The sequence below is a fragment of the Falco cherrug genome, chromosome 3 (genome assembly GCF_023634085.1).
Source record: "Falco cherrug isolate bFalChe1 chromosome 3, bFalChe1.pri, whole genome shotgun sequence".
Lineage (NCBI taxonomy): Eukaryota > Metazoa > Chordata > Aves > Falconiformes > Falconidae > Falco > Falco cherrug.
In genome coordinates, this window is record NC_073699.1 from 14,909,704 (window position 1) to 14,925,232 (window position 15,529).

At 45.0% G+C, this 15,529-nt stretch overlaps 1 protein-coding gene across 4 annotated transcripts in view; it reads left to right on the forward strand.

Moving 5' to 3' along the window:
- PUF60 (poly(U) binding splicing factor 60) overlaps positions 1-8,805 on the forward strand; it is a 31,100-nt gene extending 22,295 nt beyond the window's left edge. For all 4 annotated transcript variants that reach the window (XM_005443365.4, XM_014283337.3, XM_014283336.3 and 1 more), the window contains 5 exons: positions 560-773; positions 1,177-1,367; positions 5,641-5,776; positions 6,258-6,493; positions 8,370-8,805. In XM_005443365.4, the coding sequence (XP_005443422.2) occupies positions 560-773; positions 1,177-1,367; positions 5,641-5,776; positions 6,258-6,493; positions 8,370-8,669 (1,077 nt within the window). In that variant the 3' untranslated portion in view covers positions 8,670-8,805. The remainder of the gene's footprint in view (positions 1-559; positions 774-1,176; positions 1,368-5,640; positions 5,777-6,257; positions 6,494-8,369) is intronic.
- The last annotated feature ends 6,724 nt before the right edge of the window (positions 8,806-15,529 follow it).

Here is a 15,529-nt window from a genome sequence, read left to right on the forward strand (position 1 = left end):
AAGTAAGGGTCCACCCTTGCGATACAAAAAGGATGCATTCTGCATAAACGGAAAGGAACAAAGGATTGTAGCTGTGTTTTTTCCAGGCAGTAAGAGGGGGTCTTGCAAAGGTGAAATTTAGGGGTTATGGGGGGAAACGAGCATTTTCTGCAAAGTGTTCTATGTTTTGCGTTTCTATCTCTGCATATCTGCAGCACCAGATTTCGAAGAGGGTTTTAGGAGCCTTTGAAAGAAGGGTATAGAAGCTTTGTGTTTTGCTTTCAGACTTGTTATCAGTTCCTGGAAGTTGGCCTTTGGCAGGTCAGGGAGCATAAATGGGGGAAATATGGTGGAGGAGGCAGCAGAGTCTGTCCCAGCTCTCGGTAATCCCCCATAGTACAGGTCAGCTGTTCCCCGAAGCAGAGTCAACTGTTGTGCTTTGCTAATTATGGCCTTACGAGGTATTACCTGGTTTGAAAAGGGAGGCAAGTGGCTGAGTGCTTGTCTGCTGTAACTCTTGGTGAGTCACCCTGCTGCTCTTCAGAATGCTTAATGGACTGTTTGCTTTTTCTCTTTGCAGGTTGGGAGACCTAGTAATATAGGTCAGGCACAACCAATTATAGACCAGCTAGCAGAAGAGGCACGGGCTTTCAACCGCATCTATGTGGCATCTGTTCACCAGGACCTTTCAGATGATGACATCAAGAGTGTGTTTGAGGCCTTTGGGAAGATCAAATCCTGCACGCTAGCCAGGGATCCCACAACAGGAAAACACAAAGGCTATGGTTTCATTGGTAAAATGGCTGTTTGGTGTTTGATGTGGGGTAGGGAGAGTGGTTGGGAGTCTCCTCATTTTTTTTTTTTTTTAAGGTTTTATCCTCTCTAGTGGAAGAATTGTATTAAGCAATGGGATAGAAATAAATTTGGAGCAGATCTATGCCTGAACTTAGAAATATAATTAATAGCCAGATATTTTTACTCACTGCCAAGTAGGTTGAGCGATCTTGCTATGCTGAGTGTTCTCAACAATGCTTGTGTGATCAGAGGGGTGAGATGACTGAGCCAAGCGCTGAGGATCTTATTGGAACTCTTAAGCAGTCAGTTTCTGCAAATACAAATCAAAATTGCGTGATGAGAGGGCAGTTATGTTGAAGAGTAAAAAGGATCATTTGTAAATGGTACTTTTTCTCATTGCAGAATATGAGAAAGCACAATCTTCTCAAGATGCTGTTTCCTCTATGAACCTCTTTGACCTTGGAGGTCAATATCTCCGAGTTGGTAAAGCTGTGACTCCTCCGATGCCTCTCCTGACACCTGCTACGCCAGGAGGACTACCTCCAGCAGCAGCTGTCGCTGCAGCAGCTGCTACAGCAAAGATCACAGCACAGGTAAGGCATAGGCTGGTGTGACTCAACCAAGTGAATGGCTGTTGTGACCCTGCTAGAAACAAGCCGGCAAGCTGTTCCAGCCAGCTGTATTCACTAGTTTGAATGAAAGTCCTTGGCCTAGATCATACTCTTGTTCCCAGGGCTTCGCATGTAGAAGCTTGCCCCTGACGCTTGTGAGGATCACGGAGTCATAGAATGGTTTGGGTTAAAAGGGATTTTAAAGGCTGTCTAGTTCCAACCCCCCTGGCATGGGCAGGGACACCTCCCACTAGACCAGGTTGCTCCCAGCCCGGTCTAACTTGACCTTGAGTGCTGCCAGGGAAGGGGCACCCACAGCTGCTCTGAGCAGCCTGTGCCGGTGTCTCACCGCCCTCACAATAAAGAATTTCTTCCTAGTATCTGACCTAAATCTCCCCTGTTTCAGTTTAAAACCATTCCCCCTTGTCCTATTGCTGCAGACACTACTAAAAACTCTGGCCCTGTCTTTCTTATAAGCCCTCTTTAGGTACTGGAAGGTTCTCTAAGGTCTCGCCAGAGCCTTCTCTTTTCCAAGCTGAACAACCCCAGCATCTGATACACCAGCATTTGTGGAATGGAGTCTGGCACAGCTGATCAGAACTTTGTTTAGAGAAATGTTGAGGGAAGACTGCAGGGTATTGCTTCTCTGTATAGGCAAACCAATGATGAGGGAAATGGTTATAGTAGAGGCTAAAAGAATGCATGAAAGTATGTGAAAGGAGGGCAGACTGAGGGCTGTAATAGTCACTTGAGCAGTGCTGTGTTGTTGAAAAGGCTCTGTCTGTGTAGGTGGAAGATGACTAATGACTTGAGGCTGTTCAGAAACAAGGAAATGCAGGGATGGAGCAGAATTGGTTGTTGATGCGGGAATCTAGGGGTTCTCAAATATAGTTTGCTCGAAGTAACAGAAGCTCAAGGTTATGAGGTACTGATGAAGGAGGATTGCCTTCCAAAGCAAACCCCCGTGTCTGTGTCCATTGTCCTTGCCTTGGGCAGCAGAATCTCCCCCTGCATTGCTGTAGCCCATGAAAGAAACAAGTTCCAGCGCTAGTGGGTTCTTGGATTCTCTCAAGCAATAAAATTGCTGAGGTGTGCAGCCTCAGCTAGTGTGGCTGAACCTAGTGTGTGATGCTAATCAGCTGACTGGACTGAATTTTGTAAGCAGCTCTTTCTTTGAAAATATTTCTCAGAATCATGAGGTAAAGGCAGAAGTGGGAGGAGCTTCCACTTATTTGAAACTTTCAGGTGGTTTGCATGCCCCCAGTAAAAAGTCCACAAGTCTGGGAACCTCTGCACTCAACTAAGGAAGGAGGTTGAGGCTTGGCTAGAGGAATTACTTGGATCAAAATTACTTTGGGAAAGAACTATTAACTCTTCTTTTAAGGGAAATGTAGAGGTCTGTTACAGACATGGATAAATCTTACTGTTTCTTTCTGCAAATTACTGCAGGATTTGTTACTGTGAAGAAAATTTCAAATTCCATATCTAGAAAAAAGGTTCTAAAAGACCTCAGAGATACTCTGCAGTCTTGTTGCCTTTGCCTTAGACATGGTACAGATCTAGGTAACCTGTCTGATTAGTCATGTGGGTATTTGTAGATGACTGGGGAAGAGAGCAAAGACCAGTTACAAAAGGCAGTATCTTATTTACACTCCTTGCATGGTTCTTGTACAGAACAGCTTGCTTTAAACATGCAGGTTCATGGTCTATGAGGGCCTTAATTTCACAGCTTTTTTAAACACAAGCTAATTGGTAAACTCAGCGGAGCTAAAGAAATTATGGACATGAGAGAGAGAAACCTAAGTCAGAGATAAACTTTGGATCTGCAGTCAAAACTACAACTTTAGTCTGGAATTAGCATGCCAGCCGAGGAAGGAGGAAATGTCTCTGCACATGAATGACACTATGAAGAGAGGTACTGGGTAGCAAAGATGGTTAATGTCTTTTGAACGACAATTAAAAAATCAGTCTTGCAGAAGAAGTTAAAGAATTAAAGCTAGTAGGAAAACTTTCTTTAGCCATTTAAGTAAACAGTGAGAGCATCTCACCAGTGTAGTCAAGGATTATGGCGGTCTTGTTACAGCACTGAAGGCTTACATAAGTATCTTTTCCCCTTCATTAGAAGCATAAGGCAGATTGGCTAGTGATGCACATGAGATTACTGCATCCTAGGTGGGTGTAAAGCTCGGAGTTTTTGTGCAGATGTATGCTTAATAGTTTTGGGGGTTTTTTGTAATAAATCTGTCATGTCAGGGCTATTGCCGTATGGGTGAAGAATAGCAAATGTGATATTTTAGGTAGTGTGAAAAACATATCAGCAGTCTTTGTTCTCACCCCAGTGGTAGGGAAAGATTGAAAACAAGCTTTAAAGGAATGACAAAATTTTTAAAAGAAACAGACATGCAAAACATTTGGTTTTTTTAGGGAAATACCCTTGCTAGATGAACCTAACATTTTTGGTAAGACTGCTGTTACATACTTCATTAGGGGGAAAAAAATGAAAGCATATCCTATCAACAATTCCGGAGTTGGTGAAGACCCCTGTATGAAGCTCTTAGACAAGACCAATACTGTTGCAATGAATTCTGAGTTGTGTAGGCAAGCGAGGAGATGGAAGTGAGCTGTGCTGGAAATTGCTGACCCTTCACTCTGCTGGTGAAATTACTTACAGATCAGTCTTCCTTCATCTCCAGTAAAAACATCAGTGGCCTTATTCTAGGTATTAGGAGAAGAGTGCTAATGGAATTAGTTGGCAACACAGAAAAGATGCATTATTAATGTAGAGGAGAACTGGAATATTGCAGCAGATTGGAGTAGGAAATGTATGCAGTGTTTAGTAGTAGAGTACAAGATACTGCATTTAAGGAATGAAACCTCACAAGTTTTTTGCTCCAAGGTGTCAGGGCTTATAGGAGCTACATGAAAGCAAGGAAGAGAGGGATCTGGGTAACTAAATCATTATTATAATAGCCTGGAATATTTGGATCTTAGGGTATAATTTAGGCATATTATTTTCAGTAGTTTTATGGAAGTGTTTTGTCATTAAACTAGGTGTTCATCTCAAATGTTGTTTGATTCTGGTCATCTAGAGTCAGGATGTTTATTTGGGTTATAGAAGGTGTAGAGAAGTACTGCAGTTACTAGGAGAACTGGAAAGCCTGATATGCAGGAAGAAAACAGAAGTTTGGCTTGGTGTAACTGTAGAAGAATGCTGAAAAGTGCATCAGATTTTTGCTCAAGTACAGTTGGTACGGAGGCAAGTAGGTAATGGGATGGGAGAAGAGATGCAGATCACATGAACAAAAGGAAGTGGTTATAAAATGTTTCAGTTATCAAGGCCAGAAGTTTGAAGAGTTTTTCCAGTCATCACAAGTGGTAAAGTTCAGGAGCAGTAAAATGGTGGCAAAAGTTGGTTGTTTTGTTGAGAAATGTACTAATGTGATAATTGTTTGCAGTTGCTGTGATGGTGATGGCCAGTTTCAGTGTTGTGTTGCTGTCTGCACCTGAAGGAAAACTAGAGGGAGAGGACTTTTGGGTTAAGCTGATCTAAAAGTGTGCAGCTTTTGAAAATAATAGTATTGTGCTCTCCCTTGTGCTTGCAGTAGTGTTTTTGACTACAGTGTTCCTTGAGTCAAAGATTAATCTTCCACCAGAAAGGAAAAACTGGAAGCTTGGGAAAAACTGAAGTTGTAAGAGTTCCCTCATCTGGTTTGTCACATGGCCCCAGAGCCCTGCTGCTGTCATCAGAGGGAGTGGGAAATGTGGGATGGGAGTTCCCATCAGTCGTCTTAAATGGATCACATTCCTTGGCATCAGTGAAAAGCTTTGTTGGTGTAAAAGGTGGAAACAAGTAGAGATTCCTCTTGCTCTGGAATTGCCTGCATCTTTCAAACTGTGTATTGAATCCCTTGGTGTCTTTAATTCAGTAACTGACCTAGCAGCTTCAGAGGATGGGTGAAGTCTGTGTTGAAAGAGAATGTTTTTCTTCCAAGGCTTGGTTTCTCCTAATTTCTGCATTTCTCTGGTGGGCTGGGTGGCATACTACTTTCTTTTACAGTAGCACTGGAGAGCTCAGACCTTCAGAATCTATGTATCTGGTATTTCTTAGATGTGCAAAAAGCTGAGTCTCAGCTGAATAGAGCCATAGCATGACAACTTGATGCAGAATTAACACGTGTGTTGGTTTTTGTTTTTTGTTGTTGTTGGTTGTGTGTGTTTGGTTTTTTGGTTGGGTTTGTGTGTGTGTGTCTTGCAGGAAGCGGTGGCAGGAGCTGCAGTTCTTGGTACTTTGGCAACCCCTGGGCTGGTCTCTCCAGCACTGACTCTGGCCCAGCCCTTAGGGGCGCTGCCACAGGCTGTAATGGCAGCACAGGCACCGGGAGTCATTACAGGTATGTTTACTTTTCGTCGCTTTTATACCAGTTACAAAGCACGGTTCTCTGTAGCTGGGGTCACACCTAAGGAGAATTTGAAGATGAAATCCTCCTCCTTGCCCTGCTTTGTCAAGAGTTGTTTTTGTTGGTTTTTTTATTTCTGCAGCGTCGCAGGAATTTATTTTAGTATGTAATAGACATGACAGGGACATGAACTTCACAGCAGAAATGCCTTGTATGCTGAGTGAAAATCAGAATAAATGTTACTCCATGCAAAATCCTGCACTCTGTCTCCCTTCTAGGCAGGTATATGATGTGTGCATTGGGCGCTTATATGCGGTATGCTAAGTTACTGCTTATGTCTCCCTGGTTGTCACTGGTGCAGAGCAAATAAAACCATCTAGATTCTGCAATCCTCTTTGTCACTGACCGATATGTACTCAAATGTTGCAGAACATCAGTTTGTTTCCTTTATGCTACAGAGTTTGTACTCTTACAGGTGTAACCCCTGCCCGACCTCCCATTCCTGTCACTATTCCACAAGTGGGAGTTGTGAATCCTATCCTGGCCAGTCCCCCAGCACTGGGCCTGATGGAGGTCAAAAAGGAGAAGGAAGAGGAGGAGGTATTCCAGGAGTCGGAGAGGCCAGAGATGCTGAGTGAACAGGAACACATGAGCATATCTGGCAGCAGTGCCCGTCATATGGTGATGCAGAAATTGCTTCGTAAACAGGAGGTGAGCGCAGTGTGACTGCCCTGAGCTGGTTCCATTGGTCAGTATGTCAGGCTACTAAGTTTAGACCTGTCTTAACGTGGTATAGCTGCACGGGTTTGTATGCAGTACAGGCTTCCTGCAGCGCATGTTGTAGGTACCCCACAGAGCTCATGCGGAACTACAAAGACTGCCTGCTTGTGTGCCGCTTGTGATGGTTCTTCATCTGTCTTTAGCATCTTCTCGGAGTTCTCGGAGAAGGTTCACACCAGTCACTAGGCCAGAAGAGGCTTGGCTAGGAGGTGTCTGATTAAACTGTGTGTTTACTTAGCATCATTAAAGCAAACAATCATGGCCTTTTGGCTTATAATTAAAGAAGTGATACTGGCACATGGTGAGGGGCTATCTATTCCAAACTGAATCCACCTTTTCCCCACAACTTTTTATTGCAGGGTGGAATTCTGAGGTATTTATAAAAACAAAATTTCACAGAAGTTAGTGAGAAAGAGGACAAGAATGAATGATGGAAAAAGTCAGAACACTAAACAGATTTACAGATTATTTTTTTTTGGGGGTGGTGGGGTGGAAAGGTGGGTGTCTTGAAAGGGTCTGTATCGATAATTTCATCGGGCTTCTTGTTCAGGCATGACCAGAGGTTTGTTCCTGTGCGTGATTGAATTTCCTGTCTGATACGCAGATTTCCTGAGCTTTGACACTGAATCCACAATGTTTCTTCTGTTTGCTAAATAGGGATAATGCTGACATGCATTTCATAAGGGAGGACACAGATGAGTTAGTAAGTGTTCTCCTTTACTTTGAAAAGGTACATAAATTTAAATACATCTTTGGGCTTCTGACCTAGCAGCCAGGTTTCCTCTGTCACAAGTACCTTTCCCAAAGAATCCAATTCATTGTGTGAAGAAAGTTTAGCAATGTCAGAAGAGTCTTAAACTACACCCTTCCCAAAGCTTCCTGGCATTCTCAACCTCTAAGTACCCTTTTGGTTTTGCTGTTCTTCTAGTGGGCCCTTAGAAGCAGTTACACAGACATGTGAATAAGAACTGGAACGAGAATTTTAAAATGATACTGAGCTTGAAAAAATGTGTCTGCTTAGCCGGTGATGTTTGGCAGGGCCAGAGCTGGGAGCAAGGGATGTGGCAGAGCTGGGTGTAATGCACAAAACCAGACTGCCCAGAGAGGTTGTGGAGTCCCTGTCCTTGGAAGTGTCATCTGAACATGGTCCTGGGCAACTAGGTGACCCTGCTTCAGCAGGGGAGCTCAGACCAGGTGATCTCCAGAGGTCCCTTCCAAGCTCAACCATTCTGCGATACAGAGAGGTGCTCAGTCGCAAAAGGGCAATACATAGCAGAGGTATGTCGCTGGTGCTCTTTGACTTGTATGTTGTTATTCCCTGTAATGAAAGTACCTGGTCAACCATCAGTTGTCAGAGCTGTAAAAGACCTGGTTAATCCTTCTGCTTTAGAGATGACAAAAAGTCTTAAAAAACCCAACCAACCAAAAAATCCCATGACAGTGATGCTGAAGATAACAAAGCAAAATATAACTGGATAGCAAAAGCACGAGAAGTAAAGAGGTCTGCAAGTCACTTGTGCTTCAAAGATGTGTCTAAGAAAAGCACAAGACGTGACCCACTGACCGAGGCCAGCCACAGCATAGCTGGCAGTGACCGAGGCATTGGTGCTGTGAGTGCCTGGAAAAAAAATTTACTAGTTTATGCCTGAGAACCTGAGACATGGTTGGTTTCATGGAATATGTGGTAATGATATAGCACTGGAATATCTGGTGGTGCTCGGGCATGCTGCATAGTCTGATGTGGCTTTGAAAATTTAATCTCGATGCCTCTTTGGTGTATTAATTCCCTTATCCCTTCTCTCTGCAGTCCACTGTGATGGTGCTTCGCAACATGGTGGATCCAAAGGACATTGATGATGACCTAGAGGGAGAAGTGACAGAAGAATGTGGCAAATTTGGGGCTGTAAACAGGGTCATCATCTACCAGGAGAAGCAAGGAGAAGAGGAGGATGCGGAGATCATTGTCAAGATCTTTGTGGAGTTCTCCATGGCCTCAGAGACACACAAAGCCATTCAGGCTCTGAACGGGCGCTGGTTTGCAGGAAGAAAGGTGGTAGCAGAGGTGTATGACCAGGAGAGATTTGATAACAGTGACCTGTCAGCATGAACTTTATTTGAAAGACTTTGCCCCTGCCCCCTCTGCCTGTCTGGTCTTTTTTTAAGCCATGTGTAAAGAATGCTCCAGGGTGGGCACAGATCTCTGTGATGTACTTGTAGTTTGGATAAAAGCGCAAAGAAAGCTAGTGTGCATCTGTGTGTGTGTTAAAGGGGCTGACGTCTTGTCAGCTGAGTCTGGCATGGGTCTGGCCTCATCCGCCTGGAAGAGCGGGGCCAGAGCCTGAAGAGGGGTTGCTGCTTGTGCTCCTGCGTTACACTGTGGTCACTTCAGAAACACTCGGGTCACCACCTTTTAGGGGCTGGAATAGCAGTGTTCTTCAGAGATGGGCCGTAAACGGTTGGAATGGAGGAGGGAGTTTCTTCGTAAGGTATTTCAGCAGCACCTAAGGGTGCTGCTGGATTCACAACGAGAAGGGTAGCTTGGGTGGTGCTGGGAGGGAGCCTTCCTACTGAGGAGCTGCATGTGGAGCTTGACCTTGGGAGCCCAAACGTGAGTCAGAGCCCAGAACTGAACCTGCTGCACCTTTTTAGAGTGTTCATGTCGTGTTTATTCCGATACCATAGTTTGGACCTCACGTTTTTAGTGATGGATCAGAGTTACCCTTACTGATCCTTCCTTAATGTGCCAAAACAGGAATAGCAAGTCAGGCTGCAGGCATCACAGCTGAGTTGAGAGTGCAGGTAGTGTTGATGGGTAGCTCCTAAAGTGCATTTATGAAATAAACATCTAGCCCTTGTACTGTGGACAGTGATACGGAACACATGCCTTGCCTGAAAGGAAAACAGGAGGAGGGGCAAGTTTGTTGAGAGCTCAAAGGTTTAGTAATATTTACAAATCTTAAATGCATTTATTTTAGTAATCTTTGTATCTAGCTGATGAGTAGGAACAGAATTAGCTCATGTTAATTATTTTAAGTATATAAGGGGGTACTACATTGCTTGTTATACATAACCGGTACACAGCACAGATCTGAAGAAAATCAGTTTAGACATTCAAATGAAGGAGGAATCATCTCAAAGGAACTTCAGTAGGGAATTCTGAGTTGAGCCTGCAGCTGTGGGTTGCTTCTAAACTTGGAGATGTTTTTAAAATTAAATTTTTGTATTTTGTTTCAAACACTCTACTTTTCTTCTGTTGCAGGTTAGAAATTTGTATTTGCAATTTAACTTTATTGATGACTTGATTTATGTTCACTTTTTGTACCGATATTGCGTGTTAGCTTAAACAACCTTTCTTCTTCCCTGTTTTTATATCTGTTCCAAATTAAGAAGCCTGTTGTTTTCCGCCTGTGTTTTGAGAGTCGAAGTCTTGGGATCAGCTTGCTCTTTCCCTAGTCGTCTGCCCTAGCAGCCCTTCTTTGAATTTATTAGCTTAATTTTCCTTTTCTTGAGTGTAGTTGACTAGACCTGCTTGAACAGATGTATAGTGGCATTTGTCCTTTCTTACCTGTTCTGGAAAGGCATCATCCAATGGCACTGGTGGTCCCATTGACCTCTGACTGCATCCTGGTAGCTCACAGTTACCCCCAGTTCACAATGCAGCCCAGCTGCTTTGCTGCTTTTGTTTGTGATGCAGGAGAAAATTCACTGTTTTTAATTGTTCCAGGGTTTTATTCCTACTAAAGAAAACCAAAACACCTCTCATGTGCCTCAGTCTGTCCAGCTTCCATTTTCCACTATTTGCTCCTGTTCTGGATTTAGAAGTATAAAGACCGCACTGGGAGTTTCCTTGTGGTGTTGATGGTTTAAAAAACCAAAGTGGATAAAAGTTGATGCAAGGGGAGAGCAGATTAAAGAATGACAGCTTAAGTGTTAACACATTTTTGTGTACAATCAATTCTCCTTGGCTGACAAGATGATATTTTACAAAAGTAACTTCATAAATATCTTGACAAGTCAAATGTCTGACAAAAGATCATCTGTCTTGACCTCTGTGTGGCCTTTGATAGGGTCTTCCACAACATCCTTGTAACTGAGTTGGAGAGAGGTGGGTTTAGTGGATGAACTGTTAGGTGGATAAGGAATTGGCTGAATGGCTGCATCTGAAGAGCTGCAGTCAACAGCTCCATGTCAAAATGGGGATCAGTAATCGGTGGTTTCCATCAGAGGTCTGGCCTGGGACTGATAGTATACAATAGTTCTGCTAATGACAGAGTGGGATTGAGTGCACCCTCTGCAAGTTTGTGGATTGTGCCAAGCTGAGCGGTACAGTTACTAGAGGAATGGGGTGCTGTCCAGAGGGACCTTGACAGGCTTGAGGAGTAGGCCAGTGTGAACCTCATGAAGTTCAGCAAGGCCAAGTGTAAAGCCCTGCACCTGGACAAGGGCAGTCGCCACTGTTGGCACAGACTGGGGGAGGTGTGGGGTGGGGAGCAGCCCTGCAGAGGACTTGCAGGTGTACTGGTGGATGAAAAAGGCAGTGAGCCAGCAACATGCGCTCACAGCCCAGAAACCCAGCCGGCTCCTGGGCTGCACCCCGAGCAGCGTGGCCGGCAGGGCGAGGGAGGGGATTCTGCCCCTCTGCTCTGGGGAGACCCCCCGGAGCACTGCGCCCAGCTCGGGGGTCCCCAGCACAAGCCAGGCAGGGACCTGCTGGAGCGGGGCCGGGGGAGGGACACGGAGCTGGTCCGAGGGCTGGAAGCCCTCTGCTGCGGAGAAAGGCTGCGAGAGCTGGGGGGGCTCAGCCCGGAGCAGAGGAGGCTGCGGGGAGACCCGGCTGCGGTCACTCAGTGCCTACAGGGGCTGTAGGAAGGTGGGGACGGGCTTTTTAGCAGGGCCTGGGGCGACAGGACCTGGGGGGCGGCTTTGAACTGAAAGGGGGAGATGTAGGGTGGACACAAGGAAGAAATTTGTTACGCTGAGGGTGGTGAGGCACTGGCACAGGCTGCCTGGAGCAGGGATTGTTGCCCTGTCCCTGGAAATATTCAAGGCCAGGTTGGACAGGGCTGGGAGCAGCCTGGTCTGGTGGAAGGGGGTTGGATTGGGTGATCTTTAAAGATCCCTTCCAACCCAACCGATTCTGTGATTATACCGATCTAAAATCTGGCATTGTACAACACTGTAATTAAAATGCTGTAGTGTGGACTGAACATAATAAATTGATTAGGAATAGCTGGCAAACAAAATAACCTAAGGAGAAAAAAGTAGAAATTAACGAGGGTGGGCTTTTTTTTCCCTGGGATCATAGAATCAGAATAGTTTGGGTTGGAAGGGACCTTTAAAGGTCATCTAGTCCGACCCCCAAATACCTTAACAGAAATCTGATTTAGGCCAAATGTATGTGTATAATGATTTAGGATTTTGAAGCAGGTATAGAAATACACATTCAGCAGGCTAGCATGGCAGGTCAGTAGCATGTTGGGCTTGGCATGAGCGGATGGTTTTTTGTGTTTAAATTTGAAATGGTTCATTCAGCGCAGGGGATTCTGGCTTGGAAAACTTAACTCGGGGAAAGATGATAAGGTAGTGGGGATAATCGGTGGGTGCGCTGCGTGGTGTTGAATGTTGTGGTGTTCCTCTCTTGGGGCAAGTTCCGGGGGTTCACCATCCATATAGCTAACCTGGGTGACTGTGGAGGCCTGAAGCTGTTGGTGGCTGAAAGGATGACGCTGGAGGAGCACAAAGTCGCACTGGCACAGCCTCCCTTTGGAGAAACTGGCAGGTTCTTGGTCCCTGAGAACACTGGTTGTGTTGGACCCTTCCCTGAATTTATTGATGGCCTCTCACCATTCCTTCCCTGTTGCCTCTTCTGTGATGCTTCAGAGATGTCTGTGCGATCACCACCTCCCATTTAATCATGCATTCTTCCAATTGTTGTATTTTGTGTCATGCTTTCTTAGCAAACTGGAAAGCACAGATGTCTTCAGGTGCGGCATGGATCTGGTGGGAGTAAAGACAAAAGCATGGGTACCTCTGCATTAGCCTGTGAGGCTTCAATCTTTCTTGATATTCCTCTTCTTAAATGGTTGTAGTCTGAACAGTTTTCTGACAGGGTAACAAGGTGTCTTCAAGTTACTTCACCTTCAGGCTTTTTCAGGCTTTTCCTATTGACAGAAGGACACCACTGTGCAGAGTTTTCAGCTGGTTTTATCTATGCAGGGCTTACTCAGTTGATTCTGTGACAGCATTGGTCTTCGAGGTGAGTTATTTAAAAACCGTGGGCAGCTTGCAGAAGCAACCTCAACATCTGGAGACCTTGTCACATGACTCCACAAAACCAGACTTTTTTGCAGCCATAAGTTAGGACAGAATTGTGCTCATCTCATTAAGATTCTGGCACACATCTGCAGTAATTGCATGAAAGACACAAGAAGTCTAAACCTGTCCAAATTTTTCTTCCTGTAGTTCTTTGTCTGAACGTTTAGATATGCTGATAATGATAATCATACTGGTAGCTGTGGTGTGTCACAGAGGCCCATATATGTCTTGAAGCAGAGCATGTGTAACTTACTTAGTACTAGAATTGATGGAACAGAAACAGAACCAAGCAGCTGGGATGCTTTGTTGCTTTATTTATGGCAGCATACTGTTTGGGTGCAGCTGTACAAACTATTGAATAGCTTCATCTGATGACAACTGTCAGAGGAGGCTCTGAGTTTTAATGAAAACATCCCAAAAATGTTTGGAGGAAGGATGAAACCTCTTTGCATGAGTGCTGGAGATTACGGATTCGGCCTGACCAGTAAGGAGTTAAACTTTTCTAATCCCTAATGGAAACAGCATTGGTGGAAAGTAGAGGCCAACAGGCTGCTGCTCTCTATGGGCCTTCGTTTCTTGACTCTGCATCTCTGGTTCCCTGTCAGCAGAGGGGTCAGAAACTTCAGCTCTCGTAAGACTGGGGGCCTTCCCTGTAAGCCCGAAGACACTGTTTTTAGAGGATATAACTTAAGTGGAGGTGAGAAAAACACTATGCTGCAGAAGCGTGGTACCAGCTGTGCAGGATTCGCTTTCAATTTTTTAAACTGGATCATTTCAGCGTAAACAGGGAAAGAAGAGCTTGCGTGTTTCTGCACCGATGCTCCCTCCTGAGATGTCTCTCCTACCTCTAACAGGGTTGCTTCCCTGAAAAACCAGGCTTGCAGTCTCGCCCCCAATAGATGTGGGTGCTTGAGTAAGCTCAGTCAGGTATTTTATGATTCCAGGAGACTTTCATCTGAATTCACCTTAAACTGGTTCCAGTCCATTCCTTTACCTGTCGCTCCTGTTTCTCCCCACCCTACCTGCCCCAGATTTGAAACACTTTGTCTTGAGTCCCTTGCCTTAGATTCGAATGCTTGGGCAAAAGGGATAATTAATCGCCAGCTTAAATTCTGCATATATGCACCAATTAGAGCTGCATACTGCTGGTGTTTTCTTTGGCCCTGGACCTCACATTTCAGGGCCTTAACCCATGGAATGCTGTTATTTGTCTAGTTCCTGCTGTTGACTTGTGTACGAGTTTAAATTCTGTAAATCCTGTGGGTTACTGGGTTACCGGTGTATTCCTGCAGAGTAAATGAGCAGGAAGAGACCAAATAATTTGGGATGTAGCAGTCTGAAGCAAAATAGGTAACACAAGGTTTTTCAGTATCTCATTGGAACTTGGACAGACTCTGTCCACATCGTCTCCATTCCAGGTAAACGGGCCAACTTTCAGTATGAATAAGGTAAAACCCTGATTTGTCAGCATTTTCCTGTATGTGCTGCCTCTTGTGTAGATCTCCATTTTTATGGCTATTGGTGACAGGACTGTATATTGGTAACACAGGCATGACTGCCCCATCCTTCTGAAAAGCATGCCTAACAGGAAAAGAGGGCTTAACAGTACTATAGAAGGCTTGTTAATTTTAATGCTTCTAAGACAGTAGCCCTTTATCTCTAGCTAAACACAAGGGTAGCTGAAATAACCTGAATTTACAGCCAAGGGTGTTTTGTTTTGTTTTGCGCCCATGAGCTAATTACCAGACTCTTCACTGGCAGGTTTGTGGAGTGTTAATATTAAAGCAGTCTGTCAGTCTTTCCTGATGATCATGCCTGGATCTCTCACAGAGAGATCCCAAAGCAGAGCTTCAGCTTTATCCCTTCTGTTCCTGTTGATGTCAGACCTCTCAGTGATGATACTTCTCTCCTGCAAAGACCTGGTGCAGCTGCTGCTGGCAAAGGTCAGTCTCTCTCACACATGCATTTTGCACTGGGGTTTTTTGTACCTTAATTTTCTCTTGGATCTAACCTCTAATTCCTGGGGACTGGTGCAGAAGAGCTTGAGCCTTGATGCTATGGATCTTCCTTTTGCCTTTGGCCCAGCTTCTTCCACCCTGGCAGTCTTTTCCCTGGTGTAAATAAAACTGCCTTGCCAATTGGTTATTTATTTTCCATAAATGGAACCGGATCACCTGAGGTTTTCATGTGTTCATTCAATGCCCAGTCCTTGCTGCCTACAGAATAAACCAAGTGGACCTGGGCTAAGTGACAGCTCTACTGTTTCAGACAAAGGGCGCATCCTGCCCAAGGCGGTGGCCCATGCAGGGAACAGGGGCAAACGCGGAATGACTGTGCTTCAGATGCCAACAACTCACAGGTGAGGGCCTTCCTAAACAGAAGGATGCCACCTCACACACCACTAGCTAAATCCTCATTCTGAGGCACCATGCAGCACTGGACTCTGTGAACTTCTCATCCCAGAATCCATGCAAGTTCCACTGAAGTAGTCAAGAGTGTTGTCAGAGCCCTTTGTATGCAGCTCTGCTCCTTCTGCTGTCTTTGATCCTCCCCCAGCTGGCTAGGAAGCTGAAGTACTTGGGGCTTCTAGAAAAGAGTTTTTTTCCCTCCGGGCCTGTTTCAGTGAACTTCCCACTGAAGCTGCTCTAGGTG